Here is a 25125-nt window from a genome sequence, read left to right on the forward strand (position 1 = left end):
TGGTAGTCTGAGAATATGAGTACCTCTAAAGCATCGCGTACAATACCTCCTGTAAGCAGCAGGGAGTAGGGGAAGAATCTTTTGTCAGTCCTTACAAGTTATAATTGTTCTTTTGTCTAAGCTGAATGGAGTGGTATCTGTTTTTCATCATGTTGGCAATATTGAGCCAACTTCTTTCTAGACCTTCTCCTATCTTTCTTTATAGATTGCTGAGTATAAAGGATCTAGAACCTAATTCCATGGAGTTCACTCCCTTCTCGCGAACCAATTCAGATATAACTCTGCCCTGTTCCTTGCAGTTAGGGTTTCCAGGGTTTCTAATCCCAACTGGCACAGGTTTCCCAACATGTGCCAGCACCCAAGACCTCTGTGGGGACCACTAAGAGTGGGAGTCACAGCAGGTCCTGTACATGGATCATACATCAACAAGTGTTTATTGATCATCTACTGTGTGATAGCACCATGTGAAAACCTCGCTGTCTCTCAGGGTTAACAGGAAAGGATTTATAGGATGGCATGTTCAGACAGAACATAGAGATGAACCTTACTTCCCAGACATTGGGAAAGAGGAGTCGTAAGTAAATAAATCTCATGTCTTGGGGACTAAGATCCAGACAGACTTTATACATTTAACCTGTATAATGTGTAGTGGCAATCTGTATTGGTCATGACTGATTGTAGATACAGCAGAAATAAGAATTAACTAAAAAATGAGGAAACATTTCTAAACTTAAAAGGAAAAGTTGGATTAATAACACAGCGTTCCTCATTGACATTCACACAGGATACTTCACAGGCTTTTGAAAACTCCTACCTTCTTAAATACCTCTATCTTTTATAAAACTCATATATATGAGTTGAGAATAACAAAGACACATTGAAAAGTGGATATTGAGCGGTTGCTAAGCTCATTAACTAGCTAAATGATTATCCCATCACAGAAACCTCCCAGGTCTTGATTCAAATTTGTGTCTCAACAAAATTACAAATTACAACCTTACAACCTATCATAACCTTTTAAGATTCACTCATGAATGGTTAAAACCAGCAATGTTAAATCGGTGAATGCCAAGGGTCTACTGTAATAAGAGACATTCATGTGAATAGCTTACCCTTATGGGTAATTATCACAGAGAACAGTAACAATTATGTATCTCATTAAACAAGTGCCTAATTAATGTTGTAAATTTCGCTTGATTACAACACAGTCTTTAGAGTTGTTGCTCATGTAGCACGTCAGCACTCTCGGAGTTATTAAAAATGAAGGGAAAGGGAAAATCGACTTTTGGTTCACAGTTTTAGTAATATTTTACAATTTCTTTCAGAAAGGTATTAAATAGATAGGAATGTAATATACTTTATGCCTTAAGGAATCCATATTTGGTGAATTATGTATGGTAGCCATTTCTTCATGTGTTACTCCTTTAGTATAGTGAAATCATCTCTATGGAATCGGACTCAGTCACTAGAACAAAGCAAGCAATTGGATATTATAGCCGTGAAACACCGGTATTGACGGCCATCTGTGATGAAGTATTTATTGAGCTCTTACTAGGTACTAGTATCATGCCACATTCCAGATTGTGTCAATGACTTCTCATTCTACTTTACCTCCCTACACATTTCTCCAAAATAGAGTAATTATGATAAAATGGAAGGTACAGTGTTTGTTTTTTTAATATTCAACTTCACTAAGATATAACTTATATAATACTGTGCTCCATTTTAAGTATACAGTTTGAAATGCTTTGCCAAATGTATACATTCATGTAAACACTACTGCAATCAAGAACATTTCTGTGACCCAAATAATTTGTCGTACATACCCTCCACCTCCATCCTCCTAACGCCTCCTGCCTCAGGCAGCCATTACTGTGATTTCTTTTTTTTTTTTTTTTTTTTAGTGTTTATTTATTCTTGAGACACAGAACGTGAACAGGGGAGGGGCAGAGAGAGAGGGAGACACAGAATCTGAAACAGGCTCCAGGCTCTGAGCTGTCAGCACAGAGCCTGACACGGGGCTCGAACCCACAAACCGTGAGATCTGACCTCAGCCGAAGTGGGACGCTTAACAGACTGAGCCACCCAGGCGCCCCAGCCATTACTGTGATTTCTATCACAGTACGTTAGTTATGCTTTAAAAAATAAAAATAAAAAAGAACTTCACATAAAGAGAATAACAGTGTGCTCCTTCTGTGCCCAATTTCTTTTGCTCAGCATAATATTCTTGAGATCAGTGTTGTTGCATGTATAAATTTCCTTTCATGGCTGTGTAGTATCCCATTTTATAAATATACTTTGATTTGTTTATTCGTTCAACTTTCGAGGGCTATTTTCATTTCAGGTTTTGGGATTTTATGAATAAAAATCTTCAGTTTCTTTTTTTAAATAATATTTTTGGTTTCAGCACCAGGATTATGCTGATCTTATAAAAGGAGTTACAAAGCAGGGTTTTTTTTGTTGTTGTTTTTTGGGGGGGTTTTGGTTTTTCCCCCTCATTTGTAGAAGGAATTTAAGATGCCTTTAATTGTTTGCTAGAATTTACCAGTGATTCCATCTGGGCCTGGAGTTTCTCTATGATAAGGATTTTAATTGTGTCTTTCAAAACATTTATCCATTTCATCTAGGTTTTTGAAATTGTCATCAAATTATTCGTAACACATCTTTTTTATTCTTTTAACGTATATGAGATCATTTGTACTGTTATCTTTTTCATCTTGATATTGGTTTGTGTTTTCTCTTTTTTTCTTACTAGGGGTTTTCCGATTTTTTTTAATCTTTTTAAAGAACCAGCTTTTTGGGTTTCATTAATTTTGTTCAGTGTTTGCCCATTTTTTATTGATTTTTCACTATTTGTTATTTCTTTCTTTCAACTTCCATTGGATTTAATTTGCTCTTTTTTTTCCCAGCTGCTTGAAGAAGTTTAGATCATTAATTTAAGACCTCTCGTCTTTTCTAATACAAGGATTTAAAGCTATAAACTTTTCTTTAACCAATTCGTTTTTCAAAATCCCAGAAGTTTGGTATGTTATAATTTTATTTTCATTCAATTGAAAATACTTTCTAGCTTCCCTTATTATTTCTTCTTTGGCCATTGAGTTATTTAGAAGCATGTTGTTTAGCTTCTGAATATTTTTGAGTTTTCCAACTATGTCTTTGTTGCTGATTGCTCACTAAGTTCTGTTATTTAATATATATATTACATATATATATATACATAACATATATATATATTGTGTGTGTGTGTGTGTGTGTGTGTGTGTGTGTGTGTGTGTGTGTGTGTGTGTAGGATTTCAAAACCTGTAAATATTTGAGACTTTTATTGCACAGCTATGGTCTATCTTACTGAATGTTCCGCGTGCACTAAAACAAATGTATATTCTACTGTAGTTGAGTGTAGTATTTTAAAATGTCAATTAAGTCACACTGACTGGTCACGTCATTCAAGTATTCTTTATATGTAATGATTTTCAGTTTACATTTTTATCAGTTATTGAGAGTGGAGTGGTATTTCCAACTATATTTGTGGATGTGTCTGTTTCCCCTTTCAGTTCTGTTATTCATGTGTTTTTATTGGGTATACACACATTTAAGATTGTTATACTATGTTGTCCTGATAAGTTGATCCTGTTATCATTATGAAAGATTCTTCTTTGTCTTTGGTATTTTTGTATTGCAGTCACTTTGATATTATTATAGCCACTGAAGTTTAAACTTTTCTTTAATGAATCATGTTTTCATGGTATGTGTTTTTCTGTTATCTTACTTTAACCTGACTATGTCTTTATATTTAAAATGCATTTCAGGGGGACCTGGGTGGCTCAGTCAGTTAAGGGTCCAACTTCGGCTCAGGTGATGATCTCACGGTTTGTGAGTTCGAGCCCCGCATCAGGTTCTGTGCTGACACTCAGAGCCTGGAGGCTGCTTCGGATTCTGTGCCTCATTTGCTCTCTGCCCCTCCCCAACTTGTGCTCTGTCTCTGTCTCTCGAAAATAAATAAAAACAAAATTAAAATTCATTTCACAAAGCTAACATCTAGTTGAGTTGCTGCTTTACCTAGTCTGAAAATCCCTGACTTGGATAGCAATCTTTATTCTTATTAAATATATTTATTGCCATGGTTGGGCTTAAGTTTACCACCTTATTATTTGCTTTTTATTTGTCCCGTCAGTTCTTTGATCCTTTTCCTTTCTTTTCCTATCTTCTTTTAAATTAACTGAGAGTTTTTAGCATTTTTTATCTCTTCTATTGAATTATTAGCTGTACCTCTTTGTTTTACTTTTTTTAGTGATCCCTCTGGGTTTTGGCATATGCCTTTTTTTAAATTTTTTATTTAAAAAATTTTTAATGTTTTTATTTTTGAGAGAGAGAGCGAGAGAGAGCGAGAGAGCGAGCATGAGTGGGGTAGGGGCAGAGAGAGAGAGGGAGACACAGTATCTGAAGCAGGCTCCAGGCTCTGAGCTGTCAGCACAGAGCCCAACACAGGGCTTGAACCCGTGAATCATGAGATCATGACCTAACCCACAGCTGGATGCTTAACTGACTGAGCCACCCAGACACCCCAGCATATGCATTTTTAATCTGTCACTATCTACCTTAATATAAATACTACCTCATGTATCCTGTAAGAACTTGAACACAACCTGTACTTCAATTTCCGCCTTCCCTTCCTTCGTATTCTTGCATATTTTATTTCTCCATTTGTTACGAGCCTGACAATATATTCTTACTAATTTTGTTTTACACTATAATGTATCTTTTTTAAAAATTTAAGAATTGATGAAGTTTTTTTTTTTTTTTTTTTTGGAATCGGTTTTATTCAACTCAAAGTACTTTCCCATAACATTATTTATGGTACAGGTCTGCTGATAACAACTTTTCTTAGCTTTTGCTTGTCCGAAAATTTCTTTATTTAATCTTTGTTTTAAAATATTTTTGTGGGAGGGGCGCCTGGGTGGCGCAGTCGGTTAAGCGTCCGACTTCAGCCAGGTCACGATCTCGCGGTCCGGGAGTTCGAGCCCCGCGTCAGGCTCTGTGCTGACAGCTCAGAGCCTGGAGCCTGTTTCAGATTCTGTGTCTCCCTCTCTCTCTGCCCCTCCCCCGTTCATGCTCTGTCTCTCTCTGTCCCAAAAATAAATAAACGTTGAAAAAAAAATATTTTTGTGGGATATGGAATTGTAGTTTGACTTTGTTTGTTTGGTTTTTTACTCAGTGCTTTAGTATTTTAGCTTCATGTCTTCTGACCTTCACCTTTTTCTGGTGAATAGCCAGTGATAATTCTTATCTTTTATTTCTTACTTTTTCCTCCGACAATATCTTAGATTTTCTTTGTCATTGTTTTCAGCAATTTGAGTTTGAAATGTATTAGAGTAGTTTTCTTTATGTTTACCTTTATTGGAATTCATTGAGCTTCTTAGAACTATAGGTGTATTTTTCATCTAATTTAGAACATTTTAACAGCTCTTCAAATACCGTTTTCCTGTCTTTCCTTCCTTCTGTGATTCCAGTTACACAAATGATAGATTTCTTGATATTATTCCACAGATCCACAAAAGCTATGTTCTTTTTCAGCTGTTTCCCCCATCTACTTGTATGGATAATTTCTATCTTCAAATGCATTAATCTTTTCTTTTGCAATGTCTATTAAGGCCATGCAGTGACTTTTTTCAATTTAGACACTGTATTTTTTCAGTTCTAGAAGTTCTTTTCAGTTCTTTTCATAGTTTTTGATTCTCATATTCATATTTTTTTTAATTTTTTTTTCTTTTTTTCAACGTTTTTATTTATTTTTGGGACAGAGAGAGACAGAGCATGAACGGGGGAGGGGCAGAGAGAGAGGGAGACACAGAATCAGAAACAGGCTCCAGGCTCCGAGCCATCAGCCCAGAGCCTGACGCGGGGCTCGAACTCACGGACCGCGAGATAGTGACCTGGCTGAAGTCAGACGCTTAACCGACTGCGCCACCCAGGCGCCCCTCATATTCATATTTTTAAATATCCTTATACATATTTATTTTTTTATGTTTATTTATTTTGAGAGAGAGAGAGAGAAAGCATGAAGAGGGGAGGGGCAGAGTGGGAGAGAGAATCCCAAGCAGGCTCTGCACTGTCAGGGTGGAGCTTGACCCAGGAACCCATGCCCAATGCAGGGCCTAAACTCATGAACCATGAGATCATGACCTGAGTTCAAGTCAGATGCTTAACCGATTGAGTCACCCAGGCATCCCTCCTTACACATATTTATAATAAGTGTTTAAAAGTTACGGTCTATTAAATCCATATGTGTCATACTGGGTTTTGTTTCTATTGACTTATTTTGTCTCCTTTTTTTTCATGTTCAGTATGTTTTAATTGGATGCTGGACATTGTGAATGTTATATTATCAATTATTTGAATTTTGCTATCATTCCTTAATAAGAATTGGGTTATTTTCTGGCAGTCAGTTAATTGACTTTAAGATCAACTTGATCTTCTGGAAGCTTGTTTTTAAGTTTTGTTAGGGTGGTTCTGGAACACTCTGTGTCCTAGAGCTATTTTAGCCTTACTTTTAAAGCATGACCTTGGGTTCTGTACTGAATGTCTCACATGTCCAATGAGGATTCTCCTCTTCAATACCCTGTCCCACAGATTACAGTACCTCAGCTTGCCTGAGTGCTGAAGTCTGTTCCCTCAGCTCAGCAGTGCTTTTCTTGGGTTTTTCTCTTCCCAAATGAGCAGAAAAATCAGATAGTCTCCAGGACTGTTAGAGGATCACCGTGTGTGTGTGTGTGTGTGTGTGTGTGTGTGTGTGTGGTGTGTGTGTGTGTGTGTGTTTCTATTATCTGAGTTCCCAGTCCTGTGCAGCACAGTTATCTGGTGTCTGAAAACTGTTGTTTCATATATTTTGTCCAGTTTTCTAGTGACTTATGGCAGAAGGGCTAGTCTGGTATTAGTTCTCCATCATGACTGGAAGCAGAAGTAAAAATGTATCAGTTTTCATTATAAGGAAGAAGCATTAGAGCCAGAAAGTCTACATGACTAGTAAGTGAGGAAAGTGCCTATGGATTGTAGCTCAATAGAAGTTGTTACAAGGTAGTACATGCCTGTAGGGAAATCAAAATACGTGTTAGAGATTCACAGTAGCCCAAGGCTTTCTAGGAAAAACTGGAAGAGTAATAGAATGATATATGCTATGATTCCATTAGTTAAAATATCATGAGTAATTCATACTTGTATGTTAAGCACCAAACATAAGTAAGGTATTATGCAAGACAGTTTTCAATATACTAGTGATTAACCTTTTTTTTTTAAGTCAGATATTCAACATTTCAGGTAGTTCGGGGAGTAGCAGAAATAGAACACATGTACCCACCCACCATTAGATTAAATTAAATCCTTTATGTCTCTTGTCAGAAATTGGACAGCTGTACCATGCAGAGGCAAGGGTAGCATGCTCTCTACAACCCTGATCCCTGATCCCTACGATGTGTGGGGCTTCTGTTCATAGAATTTGGTTAAATATTACATTACACAATTCATGGGCTCACAGGAGGGATAGTGGTTTGGTAGTGAATGTTTACAGCACTGGATAGAAAAAAAGGAACTTACACATATGCTTGTCATCCCTTCTGTAAAAGTGAATATTATGTATAGTGTCCAGGCACCATTTCTTCCTGTTCAGGTCTAGAAACTCTCTTGTTTTTATTTTCAAATGTACCACTTCTGGCTAATTTTATGTCTCCTACTATTAAAAAAAAATGTTAACAGTGCTATTATATCTCCTAAAGCAAGCCATGGCTCTTTGAAATCTCTTTATATTGAAACAAAACAGATTTTCTTGCCTCTGTAATTCCCTAATACTATTAATTAACACTGGTTATAGTGTTACTATTGGTGCTGCATCATTCATTGTGCCCTCCATGAACACTGGCTTCCAAGGACTTAAAGTTTGTTACTGTGTTTCACCGACAACGATCAGATACAAGTATACCCTGAGTGTTCAGGAAAATGTGAACGATTATTTATTTTCTGGTCATACTAAATTCGCCAGTTGGAATTTTATAGCATAAACATGGTACTCCAACCAAACCTGTTTTGAACTCTTGAGGCTCTGATCTCTGTATTTCTAGATTGTGGACTCCTTCAGTATCAACTGCACCCTTGATTTCTACACCCTGCACCAGCAGGAAGAAAGGCACTCGCCCCTTCTATAGGGAAGCTTCTAACTGCCCTGTCTCTTTCCAATTAGATACAGCACTGATGTAGAATAATTTCTCAATGACCAGTACTGTTTTTTGATGTTTATTTTATATTTGAGAGAGAGACAGAGCACGAGTAGGGGAGGGGCAGAGAAGGAGGGAGACACAGAATCTGAAGCAGGCTCCATCCAGTCTCTGAGGTGTCAGCACAGAGCCCAACATGGGGCTCGAACCCACAAAGTGCGAGATCACGATCTGAGCTGAAGTGTCTAACCGACTGAGCCACCCAGGCGCCCTCGATTACCAGTATTGATACAAGGGGAATAGCAACTGGGATCATCTAAAACAACAAACAAACAAGATGCTAGTTTTAATTTTAGGAGTTTTTTTCCCCCCCAAATCTATTTTTCTTGGACCAGGACCAGGTACATAATTTATGAGGCACAGTGCAAAGTGAAAATGCAGAGCCTCTTGTTGAAAACTATACAATGTCAAGATGGCGATAACCAAGGGGGTCAGAGGCTTGCCCTTACTGAGACGGGTCCTCCAGCCACCTGCCAGAAGTACCGTGATGCAGGCAGGGGGCATGCACTCCTGACCCCCTTGGACCAGCACTCAGGCCCCTGCCAGATCAGAGAATGGCAGAGTCACTGGACAGGGACAGGGAGAGGAAAGCAAGGGGGATCTGGAACATTACGGTCAGGAAGTGGCAGCCGAGAACCAAATCAAACACAAGCATCAGGAGAGGACAACCTTGAGTTGAGGCCACAGGTCACTGAGTCATGCTCCATTGTTTCATTAGACTACTTATAAAACATGGATTCACAATAAAATATTAAGAAATCTTAAGATGGCAACCACAGAGCATTAAGCCCCCAAATGGGTCCTGAACGCAAGGCCCTGTGTGACTGGTCACACATCCATGAAACTGGACATTTACCAGGATGTGCGGTCAATTATCACATGGTCACGCATGTGGGAAGCACCCTAGAATCAAGCAGAATATGACAGGAGGAACATACATGCTGGACATGATTTATAATTCGGACAACCTTAACATGGGATATCAAGAATTGATAGTTTAGAGTTTAGTAAATTCATCAGTTAACTGTTAACTTCCTACTGTTGCCGAACCACAGGCCAGGGTGTGGAGGTGGAAGAGGATGGCCAGGAAGGCTCATTCTTTACTGGGGTTGAAAGGTACAGATATCAGATAGAGCAGTGATGTGTGCTATGAAACACACGAACAATAGGCACATTGGAGCAAAGAAATGAACTTTGATGGACCCTATAGGGGAAAAAAGGTGACTTCAGTCAGGCCAAGATGGATGGGTAGTATTTCAGCTGTCAGAGGCAAAGGGACGGACCTTCCATGCCGAAAGGACAGCATAAGGAAAGGCAGTGAAGGGAGAGCATTTTGATAGATACGCCCACATGCTGGGACTTTCAGGCATTCTTCTGTTATATTTATGAAACATCTATTTTCCAGACACTGGGTTAGAAGTAGGGGATATAGGAATATAGGCTTAGGATTCAGACAGAGCCACGTGTGAATCACAGTCCTCCACTTCCAGCTGTGTGACCGGAGACACCTTACTGAACCACTCTGAGCCTCCGTTTCAGTCTTCTGTAAAATAAAAGCATCAGTTTTATAGAAGTTTTAGAGAGATTATAAATGAGATAATGTTTGTAAAATACTCCCAACTAGCACCTCAGTGTAGTGAAGGAGACAAGCAAATATAAACAAATAATGGCAATAATGTACGCTTTGGGCAAGGCTTCCTGGAAGAGGTAATATATGACCTGGAGGCCAAGGGTAAGGATGCATTTATAGGCCAAGGGGAAGCAGAGAGAGATTCTTCCTAGGGTGGGTTTTGAAAATGAGGAATCCCCTTTATGATCTGGGCAGGGTTGGGGGCAGAGAGTAGCTGGCAGGACCAGAAGGGTGGCCGTATATATACCTCTATAGAGAAGGACAAAAAATAACCTTTCCTTACCACCCCAGACCACTTTTAAAGCCGATTCCAAGTATCAGATTCTTCTGTGCTGAGGCCTCCCTCGGGTAAGATATGAGTAACTTTGCATGAGACCTCTTGCAGCGGATCTTCTGTATGTTTTCTTCCTTCCAGAAGAAGTCTAGAGTCAGGAGAGAGACAGCTCTCAGGAAATGTTGCTCATCCCCTCCGAAGGAACATTTGCTTACCTGGCACACATGTGATGAGACATGATTGGCTCTTTTAAAAATAGGCTTCTTCATGGTCTGGGTTGATGTGTTTCACCATGTGCTTGGAGCTTTAAAGCGTGTGTCTTGTTCTGTCTTCTTCCTCCAGACCGAACACTTGCCTCTGCAGACTCAGTTCCGAGAAAGAGAGGTGGGCGGCCTCCAGCACTCTGTAAGTAACGGGGTCCTGCCGTGGGGGTCTGCCCAGGTGGAACTGGTGTCTCCCATGCCGACTGAAATGTCATTTGATTTCCACGAAAGTTTATTGTATTCACCTCTCTGCCATCTGAGCATCTATAGTATGATCTTGTCAAGTCCTTGAGCTTGCTTGGCCGTTTAGAAGTACTCAGGGTTTAAGAAACCAATAACTGGGCGGAGGGGTCAGTACCAGAGACATCACAGAGCATCACGGGGGTTCATTTTATGGTGTCAGCCGTGACAGCGTTTCTGACTCTCAGTTGTGTTGGACGTGTGGTCAAATACCAGTTCGTTTCACTGTGTCTTTTCCCTAATTCCCCAACTCTGAATCTTGAGGCTTCATTTGGTTTTGTTTTGCCTGTTTGATTTAATTCTCTGCATATTTCATGCATGCTTTCCAAGCTTGAGCCTTGCTGAGGGACTCCCCGGAGTTTACAACCTTGTTCTTCCCTAGTTTAACTGATACCAGTTCCAAATCTCGAAACCTGAAACTGACTATCATCCCCGTTAGTCATAATTTTCTATTTAGCAGATGTTGTGACTCTTATCCAGGTATTGTAAGCAACAAATGACTGGAAAGTGGTAAGAAGTTGAACTTTACCTTGCCATTCAGTAGCCTGTGGGATAACGAATCAGAGACACAGACTCTAATGAATCGAGTTCTTGCCTGTTTTGACCAAAGTGCTAGAAAGATGCAAACATCTGCTCTGCTAACATAAGCAATATTTGAATTTTTAGAATGGGCTAAGTCGCAGGAGAGTGGACTATGAAGATGAGAATCCTGTGGGGGAAGCTGGGATCCAGCAGATGTGCCCCCTTTACAATCAGATATGCCAGAAAGACCGGAGCCCGGGCAAGCATCGTCAAAGCAACGACCCTGAGAGAGTGTACATCAACCCCCGAGAACATTATGTGTGATTTCCCTCTTTTTTTCCCGGTGGACGTCCTAACGAAATGTTCGATCTTCGACTGGAGAGAGAAACTGAGGACAGTGGTTCTTATCTTATTCTCCCTCGTGTAAAACAATCCCAGTTTATGTGTATCAGAAGTCGCGATGAATGGCTTCAAGCCAATAGCAACTTGGTTTCCTTCATTAAGAGTTTCTTAGCCACCGGCTGTGTTTGTGAACTTGACTCTAGCTTTGTGTGTTTCTGTGATGATAGTGTTTAACTACTAACATTTGGCCTACAGCGGCACGTTCATTGAAACATAGAATATCTGCCTGTGATGGCAACAGTGATTCTCCAGAAAGGAAGGCCCCAGCTGGGAGTGTTAACTTTGTAGGGTTTCAGGAAGGCCAGCCTATTTATCTGTAACTCAAGCGAGCAGGGGGGAAAAAAAAAAAAAAAAAAAAAGGAGTTCAAAATCCATTTCACTAATTATTTCACTGGGATTTGGCTTTCCCTGATGTGCTTAATGCAATTACAATACCTGTGTACAAACAGGAGGCCTGAGGAAAGAGGCAGAATTTGCTCTTTATCCCAAAAAACAACAACAGAAAGCAGTTTAAACCTTCAAGCCTGTTGGTTGCTTTTAAAGTCTTGTGATAATTGGAATATATGTTCCTTCTTGATCACTAAGGTCCTGAGGGATACAAATTTCGCGCCGTTCTCTGACCAGTCTCGATTAGCTGTGTGCTAAGACTCTTCTCTTGCCCTGTTGTTGTTCCCACAGTTCTGTTATTTCCTAGCCAGATTAGCCTATTTCCCACCTATTAAATTCTAAAAGCCTCATCTAAATGGTGGACGGCCTTGAGCCCTGTCCCTCTTTGCTGTAGTATTGTATATGACAAGCTCAGCTTTCACTTCTGAAATTCCTTTCCAGCTAATCCTCTCCACACAGGCTTCAGCTACCCTCTGCTTCTTCAGACTACTTCTCATCCATGTTTTATCTACCTCAGAAAAGCCTGCTGCAAAATCACCGTGAAATAACTCCTGCTCTTAAGAGCCAGGTAGAAAATTTGAAAATTAAAAAAAAAAAAAAAAAAAAAAAAGAAAGGGCAATATGGCCTATGTGCTAAACCCCCATGTTATCCTTTATCCTCCCCCAGCCCCAAGTTTACCCAGTCAACAAGGGTGAAGAGATGCTAAAAAGCAAATAATATAGTGACAGACTTACCGGTGCAACACTTTGGTGCCTGCAAATGTCTGTCTTGAGTTTTCTCACTTCCCTTTGCCAATGTATCCCCACGGAGATTGAAGGTAGTAATTATAATGGAGGGAGCAGAGGAGGGGGGCCCAGGTACATGCGCAAATGTCAATCACTCTTTTCACATCTTAAGGAAAGCATTGTTTTACTGTGTGTTCTGGAAGATGAGAGGTATGTCACAGATATTAAAAACACTACCGACTTGTCACATATTAGGAAAGAATGACATAAGGACTAATAAAAGAGTACACATTTCCAACCGAAGTTTCAGGAGGACGGGAGAATATTAACACAGATTTCTAATGAGATACCAAAGACACCTTGTGATTCACGTTGTGCTGGCTCTCGTTCTTGTTTGTATGTTGGTTTCCTTTTTTTAGTTGCTGTGCTTTTTCGGACGACTTATCCAGGTCATTCTACCGTCGTCACACATTCTGCCCCTGTTGTCTTGGTGAGCGACAATTCTGGCAGTAAAGACGCTTAAATTCTAACCCAATGCTGTGGCAATTTAAAAGGCCATAGTTGTATGGAATTAAAGGGTAAATTCCAAGGACCGCATTGCTCTATCACTGTCCTACCTCAGTTAGAGTTTACTGCCCTTTGTAGCAAGCTGACACAAAACATACTTGACTTCATTTCCATGGAATCCCATCAGCGAATTAGTGTGGCTGAAGGTTCGTGAATCCTTGCCACTGTTTTCCAACAGAAAGATGACTCTGGTCAGAGTTCTCCTGGAGAGTGAAGTGTTTTTATAAATACTAGATGTTACAGAGGAGGAGATTCAGTGGGACGTACTTCCTTTAAAAAGCTTTAAAAATGTCTTCCACGTTAGGGATGGTTTCTAAGGTCCTGCTGAGAAGCAGCTTGTTGAATTAGCATCACAGAAGTTTATATTGAACCTTGAAGGCAGTAAAGAGGTGTCTGTTTGCACTAGATATGGAAGAGCTGGGTTTTCGGAGCCATTTGGCCTGTCTTCAGAGCCGTCCCTACCAAGAAGAACCCCCTATATAATTTTTAACATTCTTGGTGCAGTTCCAGAAAAGAAATTTCAGGGTATAGACACCCCTCTTACAGACAGCTTCTTCAGTATCCTCTTTGCTTCTCTGTCAGCTGTAATAGTTTTTAACAAACTGGTAGATTCTATAGCTGTTGGCCTTTTCCATGGGTCAGATAAGCTGTATAATTGCTTGTCCTGGTGTCTCCTGTCTGTCCTCTCTGAATACTGAGTGCAACAGAAAGGAGCTTTAAAAGGGTTGGATCAGGGGCGCCTGGGTGGCACAGTCGGTTAAGCGTCCGACTTCAGCCAGGTCACGATCTCGCGGTCCGTGAGTTCGAGCCCCGCGTCAGGCTCTGGGCTGATGGCTCAGAGCCTGGAGCCTGTTTCCGATTCTGTGTCTCCCTCTCTCTCTGCCCCTCCCCCGTTCATGCTCTGTCTCTCTCTGTTCCAAAAATAAATAAACGTTGAAAAAAAAAATTAAAAAAAAAAAAATAAAAGGGTTGGATCAGCCAGTCCCTCAACCAAAAAAACGCCATCCAAAATTAGTCTGTCGATCTCTCAATTTGGAGCTTAGACTACTTGTTGATCCCCATTTAAATTTGGAAGTTAGACTCTTAAAGGTCAGTGAGTGTTAAAATCCACAGCTGATAGGAGATACTCTTCCCATAACTGGTTTACTAAAACACAATGAAACAGAAATAAATCCCCAGAGCGCTTATCCACTTAGGGCCGCAGCTTAACATTTCAACGGGGGGCGTGTGCTGCATCTCAGACACGCAGCCTTTGCCGCCTGTTTTGTAGGCAGCCCAGCTCCGGGAGTGTGCACTGTGGCCACAGGAGTGGGTCCCCAGGTTCTTTGCACACCACTCCAGAGTAAAGCATCTGTACCATCTAGGATCGGCCTGACGTAATGGGATGTGAGTTTAGATTAATTCTCTTCTATGAGGGTTCTCCTGGCCTTCTTCTGTTTTCTAAGTTTGAAGAAGTCTATGCTCTTTGGACTTGTAACAAAACTCTTAGCCTGTGATAGACCGCCCTGTGGTGGTGGATACTAACAACATGTCCTAGAAAGTAAATGAACTGGTTACCTCATTAATTTTTTATGGCCTTATTTACTCATAAGGATAGTACAGTTTCTTTGTCTTCTGAGGATGATTTCCTAAATTCTCTTTCATAGTCATCGAAAATTGACTTTTATTTTTCGTTGTACAGTCTTGCCCTGCACTGGGCTGGTCTCCTCGTACTATTCTTTATATATAATAGAGCCCCCCTTCAAGGGTCTTATTCCCTGGGGTGTAGAGGACAGACTATTACACCAGGAACCAAAAGAACAGATTCTCCCAACTTCACCCTTTCTAGCCATGGAAACTTAGACAAGCCACTTAATCTCTCTAGGGCATCAGTTGCTCTATCCATAAAGGTTACACCTTCCCTGTCAGCCTCTCAGGAATGTGAGATAGGAAACCGTAAGCTCCCTTCAAACTGAAAACACCTTCTATTATTCTTCTATGTTGAACCTAAACTTCCAGTGCCCTCACCAGCACTGGGGAGAACCAGGTGGTAACAGGCAAATTTCAGTTTGACCCAATTTGAGTATAGCCAAGTCCAAGTGGCACTTGTACTTTCTTTTACTATAATAACTATTTTGTCTTATGGAAAGCTTGATATCTGGGCCTTAACCTTTTAGGCCTTGTCTAAAATTGCAAGCGTATGTTGCTGTATAACCGGTGGCTGCTCTTGGTTTACAGATCACTACACATAACAGTGACATTATTGAGTTTGTAGCATGGTCAGGGCTCCCGGACAAGAATCTTACATGAATCCCCTCACGGATGAGGACCAAACTCTTGTTTTGTCCCCCTTCCAGGGGATGGAAAGTCTCACACTCCTATGAGGCACACCCACAGGTCATGCTAACCACCAGCCGGCTGTTACTTCTTTAAAATCTGCTTTGGGGGAGTGATGCTAGGGAATACATTTTGTTGATTGTTTAGTAGACGTGTAAGGAAATACACTGGGGAAAATATATATAAGAAATGTTAAGATGAAAGGAAGTGACTATGCTCATTTTTACTTAGTTTCTGAAGTTCTCAAGATGCTCAGAAAGGCTCATCTCCATTAGATTAACCATAGCTGCAAAAACAATCAACCAAGCAGTTAAGGCCACTCCATCCCAGCTGGTTCGGTTTTAGTGGGCACCAACTTTAACGCCTCTTCCTTAACTTTGTTCTTTGATACACTGATTGCTCTATTTAGTGCGTCCCGCCTTTATTGAACTCCCAGGAAGTAGTGGCACTCTTACAGTGGATAGAGGGAAAACTAGCTAGCTTTGGTAAAAAAAAAAAAAAAAAAAAAAAAAAGAAGACGACGAAGACAAAGAAGAAGGAGAAGAAGAAGAAGAAGAAGAAGAGGAGGAGGAGGAGGAAGGGTATGAAGTAGAAATGCCAAGTAGGCTGGCAGTGACTCAGCTCTGTGCTTAACTGACAAGGTTCTTCATCCTTGTACTGTTTTGTAGATCTTGGAGGAGGACCAGGGACTTCGAGTTCTTCTGATAAACTAGAAGCTGCTATTTACAAGCCTATTCAACTGTAGACTGTGCCTGGGTTAATTTTACTGTACCTATAAGGATATTTGTGTCTCCTCCATTAAAGAAAATTGTTGGCCACTGGACTTGGCCGGTTTGGCCACTTGCAATTGTTAGGTTGTTTTAGTAGCCTTCGGTAGGTAGAGGTGGGTGAGGCCTGTAGCTCTTCTCCCCCACCCGCCCCCCAACCTCACCAGATGATATTTTACACTGGAATCAGCTTTTAGACCAATTTCTGCCTCATTCATGTTTATAAGCGAGCAGGTATCCTGTACCAGTCAGCCTGTTAAGCTGTAAGCTTGAAAATGTCCCAACTCTGTTCTTCTGGGCAACCCAACAATATCTGATGCAAAGGTTCTACGAGAAGCAAATCCAGCAATACTCCAGTGTATTCACTGTCAGGCGACCCAATTCTGTTTTAACTGCTAGCGACAGAACAGGTTAGTAATCTAGGAATCCAGGGTCAGTGGGCTGCTGGAGCCTCACACCTGCCGATGGAAAGGCTGGGTGAAGTTCACTGCACTATTTGGCCTCTACTAATTAACACTACTAATTTGACCATTGAAAAGAATTACTTATTAACAAGGTCTCTGGTGTTTAATTACTGATAAAGCTCTTGTGGTAGAAGCCTCTGAAGAGACTGGAGTTTTTCAAATGCTAACAAACCTTTGGAGGATGTTGTTCCTCAAGTAAAATTCTTCAAATGTTAACTAACCATTCCTAGTGTGTATAGTAAGGCTAATAAACATATGCCTAAACAATGTAAATTACATAGAGTGTAACGGGATTTGTTAAGGATTCCTCACGTTATCGTACCTGTTGGCATTTCTCCTTAGTGGCAATCTTTCCTTTCTTGCAGGGGGGTGTGGGGGGGATTCTGGGGAGGTGGTATGTGAGAGACAGATGGGCAGAGGGGAGAGGGGTCCGCTTAAAATTTGCAGCTGAAAAAAATTTTTCCATTCACAAATGCAAAAAGAACCCTCACGTCTGCAAACATTTCACTATTTCAGGCCTATGTTATATTTACTTTAAAATCATCTCTGCAAAAAGGTTAGAGGTGGGAAAAGAAAGGCCATACTTACCTTGACAGTCAAAATACATAAAATATCAGGTTGATTTCTACTGCATTTTCATTACTAAGTTATTCTCAAGTTTCAGTTTGATTTTGGAAGTTTGGAGCGGAGTGCACTAGGATAAAAGAGCATATCAAAAATTCAGATGACACTAAATATCTTTTTATCATACATTATCCACTGAGACCCTGATGTGGAAGTTCTTTCTGTATCTCAGGGAGGAGGGAAACCACCACCGATAAATAAAAGGACTCTTCATGCCAATGCTTGGGAATAAATCTCTTCCCTCGGTCCCTTCCCAAGAATATTCTAATCAGTGTTTGGGGGCTATGGCCATGATATATATGTATCAAGTTACATACCTCCTTGCATAAAAAAGAACTGGCTCTATTCTAGATTCTTTACGAAAAGTTGCCCTCTTGAGGTCTTTTCCAGCACTTGTCATTTCCAGTTTTCACTATCAGGGCCCCTATGGCCCAGAGGATCCTTGGTATCATGACCTAAACCGGTTGTATTTATCATCATGACATGGGATTGGACTGTGACAGTGGGTTAGAGGGACACCCAGAGGGAAAGCCTCCCTGGGAGGCTTCCAGAACATCAGATTTGCTACAGCGGCTTAGAACTGTGACCCATTCTGCTACAAATCTGTCTGACAGCCATGAAGAGATGCTTCATGTGTCTCCCCCAAAGGTTAGGAATATACTTCAAACGTTCCTAATGTCCCATAATAACTCACAGTGGATCTATGAAGCCCAGGGTTCCACATGCTTTTCCAAGAGAATGGGCACCACTGTTTTGGTCTTTAATACTGCTGCCGATAATGACCAGTATTTTTTCTTAATCCACCCTAACACTGATGAGGCTAAATTACATTCCCCTCGCAAGTCATGTTGATGGCTCGGTGTTTATCATATTTTAACTAGAGGCAGCGGTATTTTGTCCTAAATGCATTAGTTTGCACTTCCCCATACTGTGGCTCGTTTATGCCTCTGCTTTCTCGCATGGTCTTATGAGACGTTGCGTATTTCAATACCCAGAAGAGCATTTGTCTTCTTAGGTTTCGTTGTGTACTTGAAGTTCCAAGTCTTTTGTAAAAAAAATGTTAAGTAGCTGGTGTTGCTACTGGATCCCTGGATTATTCCATTTGTCCATCCAGAAAAGTTCCTGTTTATCCTCTACCTTCTGTTCCTATTTCTAAGCCAATGCTTTAAGACATAACATCTGTTCCGGCCTATTCTGTCTCCATGTGGCCTTAACCTCTTAACTTCTGTACTCAGTCTCACTCTGTACATTAGTACTCTGTACCTCGTGGGGCTTTGTGGAGGCAAAAATAAGATGCTTAAGGGTTGTCTTCAAGAGAGGTTCTACTTTTAAAGTGATTTTATAAAAGCTCCTTGGCTTAGAGATGAGAAACTCTAGAGCTCTAATTCTTTTCCTATTCTTGTTTTGCTATTTTTATTTCTGAAAAGTGATCTCTGTCTGAATAGTCTTTACTCTGGTTTTAACTTTCTTCCCATTAACCCTTTTCACACTGAAATTGTCCTCTCTATCTTATCCGTGCTCTGAACATTTTACTTATAGAGCCAAAGCTAATTTTCCCACAGCAAATCCTACCTACTTTTCCTCCCATCACTGAACAAATTACTCCATAAACAAGCACTTGGCCTTGCACACAAGAAATCAGAAGCTAATGAGACTCACTCTGGCCCTGAGAAGATTTGACCTTGTGCCTTGGCTTCCCCACTTAAGCTGAGGTTAATTCTTCTATTTCACAGCACCTGGGTGTTGTGAATTCTGACTAATAAATGGTGGAAAGCATTTTGCAAATGTCCTGTGCTATATAAACGTGTAGCGAATAATCTGGAGAGTCTTCAAGTCAAAATGTATTCTTGTGCAGCTCAATTCAAAATACTAATCTGCCCATTGTTTTCGTTAAAATATTTCACTAACCTGTTTCTTCCCTTTTTTTTCTTTTTAAAAATATTTTTAGTAAAAATTAGTTTTCTAGTCGTTTGAACTATGTATAGGAAGGAACCAATAGTATATATTCTTGCTTGTCAGAAAATGCTCAAATTGTCTTTTAAGTGTTAAAACTAAAAGGGTTACATAACAGTGTAGTGATGTAAGGAGGAAGATTTTAGCTCAAATATGGCAAAACATCGAAATACAAAGATTAGCTTTGATTTTCAAGATTGTATTATAAGTAGTAGGGTTAATGTGGTTGTTATAGATATTCTTTATTTTTAAGTTACCAGAAATTATCTTTTATTTTTGAACTCTATGGTTCTTGACATGTTTTGAATAAAGTTTTTATCAACTAAAGTTTTTCATTTACTTTATTATCGGCAAATCAGTTATGTCTGAAATGCATGTAAAAATGGATAACCTAATTACATGACTGTAAAATTCAAGATTTGAAGAACATCTTTTGTAGAAATAATGAATTTCTGTACTGGAATCCATTAAAAAAAAAAGATTTTAAAAATAGCAACAGAAGGGGCGCCTGAGTGGCTCAGTCCGTTGAGTGTCTGACTCTCTGTTTTCGGCTCAGGTCATGATCCCAGGGTTATGGGATCAAGCCCCACTTCAGGCTCCATGCTGAGCATGGAATGTGCGTAAGATTCTCTCTCACACCTCCTCTCCCCCTCTCCCCCACTCGTGTGCTCTCTCTCTCTAAAATAAAAAATAAATAAAAATTTAATAAAAATTTTTTAGAAATTTAAAAATAGCAACAGAAGTACTTTCATACTTCAAGCAGTATTGGATGTTTTTTAGAACCTGTGACAGGTTACACTTGTAAAGATTACTTAATACTTTTTTTTAGTGAAGCTAAATGTATTCCACTTAAACAATTATTCTTCATTCCTGATTAATCCTGAGGTATTAACATATACTTTCTTTTATGAAATGATATTAGTACTAGCTAGTAACCTTGAAAATATTATTATTTACCAAAAAGAAGTTGGTATCTATGATAGATCCCTGAATTTTGTTTTGGGACTGGAGGCTCTAAAATGTCAAAGTCTAGGAACCACTTAATTTTTTTATTAATTGAGATACCATAAAATTTATCCTTTTAAAGTATGACACTCAGTGTTTTTTTTTTTTCATATACTTCCAGAGTTGTGGGAATATATCAATCAATGTTAGAATATTTTCATCAGGGGCGCCTGGGTGGCTCGGTCGGTTAAGCGTCCGACTTCGGCTCAGGTCATGATCTCACGGTCTGTGAGTTCGAGCCCCGCGTCGGGCTCTGTGCTGACAGCTCAGAGCCTGGAGCCTGTTTCAGATTCTGTGTCTCCCTCTCTCTGACCCTCCCCTGTTCATGCTCTGTCTCTCTCTGTCTCAAAAATGAATAAACGTTAAAAAAAAAAAAAACTTTAAACAAATAAAAATTAAAAAAAAGAATATTTTCATCATCCCCAAAAGAAACCCACTCCCATCCTTCTCTCAACACCCCCCACACCCCTCTTGCCCCTAGCAACCACCAGGCTATCTTCTGTCTCTGTGGGATTGCCTATTCTGTGCATTTCATATAAATAGAGTCATATAATATGTGACCCTTTGTGTCTGGCTTCTTTCACTTGGCACGTTTGCAGGGTTCATCCATGCTGTAGCATTTGTCACTCATTTCTTTTTATTGCTGGATAATACTCCATTCTACGGATATACCACATTGTACATTCATTGGTTGATAGACATTTGGGTTGTTTCCACTTTGAGGAAGTAATTACGAAATATGAACAATGCTGCTAGGAACATTCATGTACCAGTTTTTTAACAAGTGTTTATTTTTCTTACATGTATACTTAAGAGTGGAATTGCTGGGTTATATGGCAACACTGCGGCTTAACCTTTTGAGGAATTGCCAGACTGCTTTTCCGAAGCTGCTGCGTGTTTTACATTCCCATCAACCATAGGTACAGGTTCTGCTTTTTCCACTACCTTGCCAACACTTGTTATCTGTCTTTTGGTTATAGTTTTCCTAGTCAGTGTGAAGTGCTACCTCATTGTGTTTTTTTATTTGAATTTCCCTGATGGCTCATGTTGTCTGTTTTCTACAGCCCTTTAAAAATATGAAACCATTCTTAGCTCATGGGTCATATAGAAACAGGCTGCAGGCTGGATTTGACCCACAGTTTGCCAGTCTTTCTGATCTAGAAGATAGAATTAGTAGATACACACATAAAAATAGGTATTATGAATACATCCTTTATGTTCAAGAACGTAGACGAAAGCATGAGCCTCTTAAAAGGAGATGTGGAATGTTAAAAAGAATACAAGTGATAAGGGTGCTGATAAAAGGGTGGATTAAAACAATAACTTGGTTTACAACATTTGCTGATTCCCACGGTGTAAACATCCCATCATGGTCAATTTTAAGCTACTGACAAAACATCACTGAAGTTTGGAAGGGACATGCAGGATTGGCACCTGCAAACATATCACTGACCTAAACCATTTCTAACTGGACACTCGAGGCTGTCATTGGTGTCCTACTCCTAGTCCTATAGCCAGCCCATAGGAGGGAGAATTTCTACCCTCCCATTGTGTTACTGGATTCCCAAATAGCCTTCGTGCGCGCCTTCGTTGCTCTGGGATCACAGCCACATTTCCACAAGGCAGATAAGTGCATACACATGCACACTCCTCAGTGTGCAACAAACGACAAAGCAAGAAAGGGGAACACCTTCTGATCCATCCAGAAGTCTTCCCAGAAAATGGTGTTGAATAGACAGGGAATGGCCTGGTAAATAAAAGAGCAGACATATTCCACACATATAGCTGGTTTGTGCAAGAGTGCAAACGTGGGAGTAGGACAAACACTTGGAGAAGCTTCGTCTTGGTGGTTAGATATGCAGTTGTGAACTCCTGTGATCAGATATTTTCCCTGCATGTTTCTTCTTCCCAGAGGTTCTGGGAAAAGCCTCAACTTTAGATTTATCCTTTTACCAAAAAGCACAATATAAGGGGAAATGAGTTCCATCTAAATGCTCTGAAATTACTTTAAGAAAGAGCTAGAGGAATTAGATGGCGAATCATCCAGACATTTATTAGTTCCTATGTCAGACTTTAAATAGGCTTTGAACACATTTCCACACGGACATCAGTTCATGAACTGTGTATAAGAATAGCCCAGCCTTGTCCACAATCTCCTGGGTCTTCCTTTGCCTTTTCTAAACACTTTCTTTCCTACTGATGGTAAAACCCAAAGTTACAGTGTGGGATTGGTGCTTTTGACCTGTATTTGTCAGCTCAAATCAAAGAAAAGCAGCAATGGGCATTATGTTATCTTGCTCAGTGTAGCAAAGGGTGGAGCTATTCATTAGAACTCACAATTGTTGATTACCCAAATATGAGATTTCCTAAGTAGAAATGTGGGGGCAAAGGGACTTGAAGAATCTATGACTTTTTGTAAACTCCTGTGCTTCTGTTGGCTAAAGCTGAAGAGAAAGCAAAGCCTTTTCTAAAACGCAAGGGACATTCCAGCACAGGTGTCCCCTGCTGTAATTCATGCCAACTTCCTGGGTTTCCTGGCATAGCCCTGCCTTCCAAAGTCAGTCCTGTTAAACCCGTGTTCTGTCCTGAGGTTCTCAAACTTTAGCTTGTGTTAGCATCACCTGCAGAGATCGATGAACCTCAGGTTTTTATCCCAGAGTTTCTGATTCAGTAAGTGGAGTTGTGGAGAAAACTGCATTTCTAAGAAGTTCCTAGGTGCTGCTGCTGGCCCAAGGATCCAGTAATCTACACACGCACACACACACACGCACACACACACACACACACACACACACACACACACACTCTGCAGGTCTGGCCCCCTTGGCTGCTACTGTCACCCAGCTTCTTACTGGGACAGCATCCACCTGGCTGGCTTCAGGCAGTTTCACGCTTGATCTCTGTTAGTTGGGGGTCTTATCACTTGGGGTTCTCTCCTATTACCATTTGTGGTCCTTTCATCATCGCTGAACACTTTAGTGATGCTGGAGCCCTTCTTATCAGGATGTTCCTGATGGAACATGGTATGGTAACATTGATAAATGGTATGGCCTCCAGGCCTTTCTGTAGAATGTAATCCCTTGACCGGTTACTGGGCCTCACCTAGTATATAATATATGTGTAGACATTCTAGTAAGTCCATGTCCCTGAGCCTTTTAACCCTTCCTTCCTCAATCTGCCAGGGAAATTCTTGCATTTCAGCTTCATTTAGGCCATTGCTTTCTCCATGCTCCTAGGAACCATCCTAGTGCAAGGTGACACCATCTCCTGGGGGTCTTGCCAAGGCCTGCATCCTGTGTCTCCAGAGAGGGCTCCCAAGTCAGCGAAGTCCCCTAACCAGTCCTGTGCCCCAGCTCCTCTTGCTCAAGCAGCCTCCGAATCCAGTCCCACTCGTGCTGCCCCGGCGTCAGCGAGTATATGTTGGCTAGGGCTCGCAGCTCCTTTGGACTAGAGTCCCTTTTCTCCCTTCCTGGGCCCAGCCCGTCCCTGGGTGATCACGCTGTGACTTAACCCTACCACTAGCCTAGTAGCCAGCAGGAGAGGTGGGGGTAGATCTTGAAGGAGGCACATAACTCCTACAGGTCTACCTTGGTTGGGTATTTAACGGTCTCCGGAGAACAGCACTAGATTTAATTCCGGGCTTGGGCCTCAGCTGCAGGATGTGAGAGGATCTTTGTAAATATCAGGGAGATCTTCTGGCTTTCATATTTGGCTTCTATTTGCCTGTTAATTGCCTGCAGCTTTTCATTATCTTTTGCGTATTAATGGCTTTTAGCAATACTCATCCAAGTCCATTGTCACTAAAGTCACTGTTTCTCCCTTCTCAACACCCGATAAACCTCACCTGCTAGTTCATTTCTTTTCCACAGATATATTTCTCAATTTAACCACCTATTGGACTATCACCATGGGCCAGGGGATGCCATGTTCTATTTCCCACCAACTGGATCCTCATTGCCTGCTGGGTGGCTAGTGATTCGGCCCCCAAATCCCATCTTATTGACTACATCCTAGGACCACTTCTAGAACTCTTGCACGTTGGGATCTCTGGAAGCAGATGCTAAGATGGATTTTGGTGTGCAGGGAATTTTTTTTTTTTGAGAGAGAGAGAGAGAGAGAGAGAGACAGAGAGAGAGAGAGTCCAAGCAGGGGAGGGACAGAGAGAGACAGACAGGGAGACAGAGGATCCAATGCTGGCTCTGTGCTGACAGCTAAGAGCCCCATGTGGGGCTCAAACTCATGAACCATGAGGTCATGACCTGAGCCAAAGTCGAGGCTCAACCGACTGAGCCACCTAGGTGCCCTGTGCAGGGACTTTTTAACTTTTTTTAAATGCTCTATCTTACATGCAATTTATTTATTTCTTTTAATTTAATTTATTGTCAAGTTAGCTAACATACAGTGTATACAGTGTGCTCTTGGCTTCAGGAGTATATTGCCATGATTCATCGCTTACATACAACACCCAGGGCTCATCCCAACAAGTGCCCTCCTCAATGCCCATCACCCATTCACCCCGCCTTGCACCCCCCCCCCATCAAACCTCAGTTTGTTCTCTGTATTTTAAGAGTTTCTTATGGTTTGCCTCCCTCTCTGTTTGAAACTATCAGGGACTTTTTTAGAGATGACGGCCCATGGAGGGAGGGAGTGGAGGCAAGATCAGGCACAGAGATGGAAAAACTGTGGCGCAGGGTCCGAAAGCCTCGGCCCACCCCCACAGGGAT

The 25125-nt window shown here is 40.8% G+C and overlaps 1 protein-coding gene across 1 annotated transcript in view; it reads left to right on the forward strand.

Moving 5' to 3' along the window:
- The window catches only part of NECTIN3 (nectin cell adhesion molecule 3), a 134103-nt gene extending 114380 nt beyond the window's left edge, over positions 1 to 19723 (forward strand). The window contains exons 8-9 of the mRNA XM_023260119.2: positions 10508 to 10570; positions 11335 to 19723. Of these exons, the coding sequence (XP_023115887.2) occupies positions 10508 to 10570; positions 11335 to 11514 (243 nt within the window). The 3' untranslated portion in view covers positions 11515 to 19723. The remainder of the gene's footprint in view (positions 1 to 10507; positions 10571 to 11334) is intronic.
- Positions 19724 to 25125: the final 5402 nt, after the last annotated feature.

The sequence above is a fragment of the Felis catus genome, chromosome C2 (assembly GCF_018350175.1).
Source record: "Felis catus isolate Fca126 chromosome C2, F.catus_Fca126_mat1.0, whole genome shotgun sequence".
NCBI lineage: Eukaryota > Metazoa > Chordata > Mammalia > Carnivora > Felidae > Felis > Felis catus.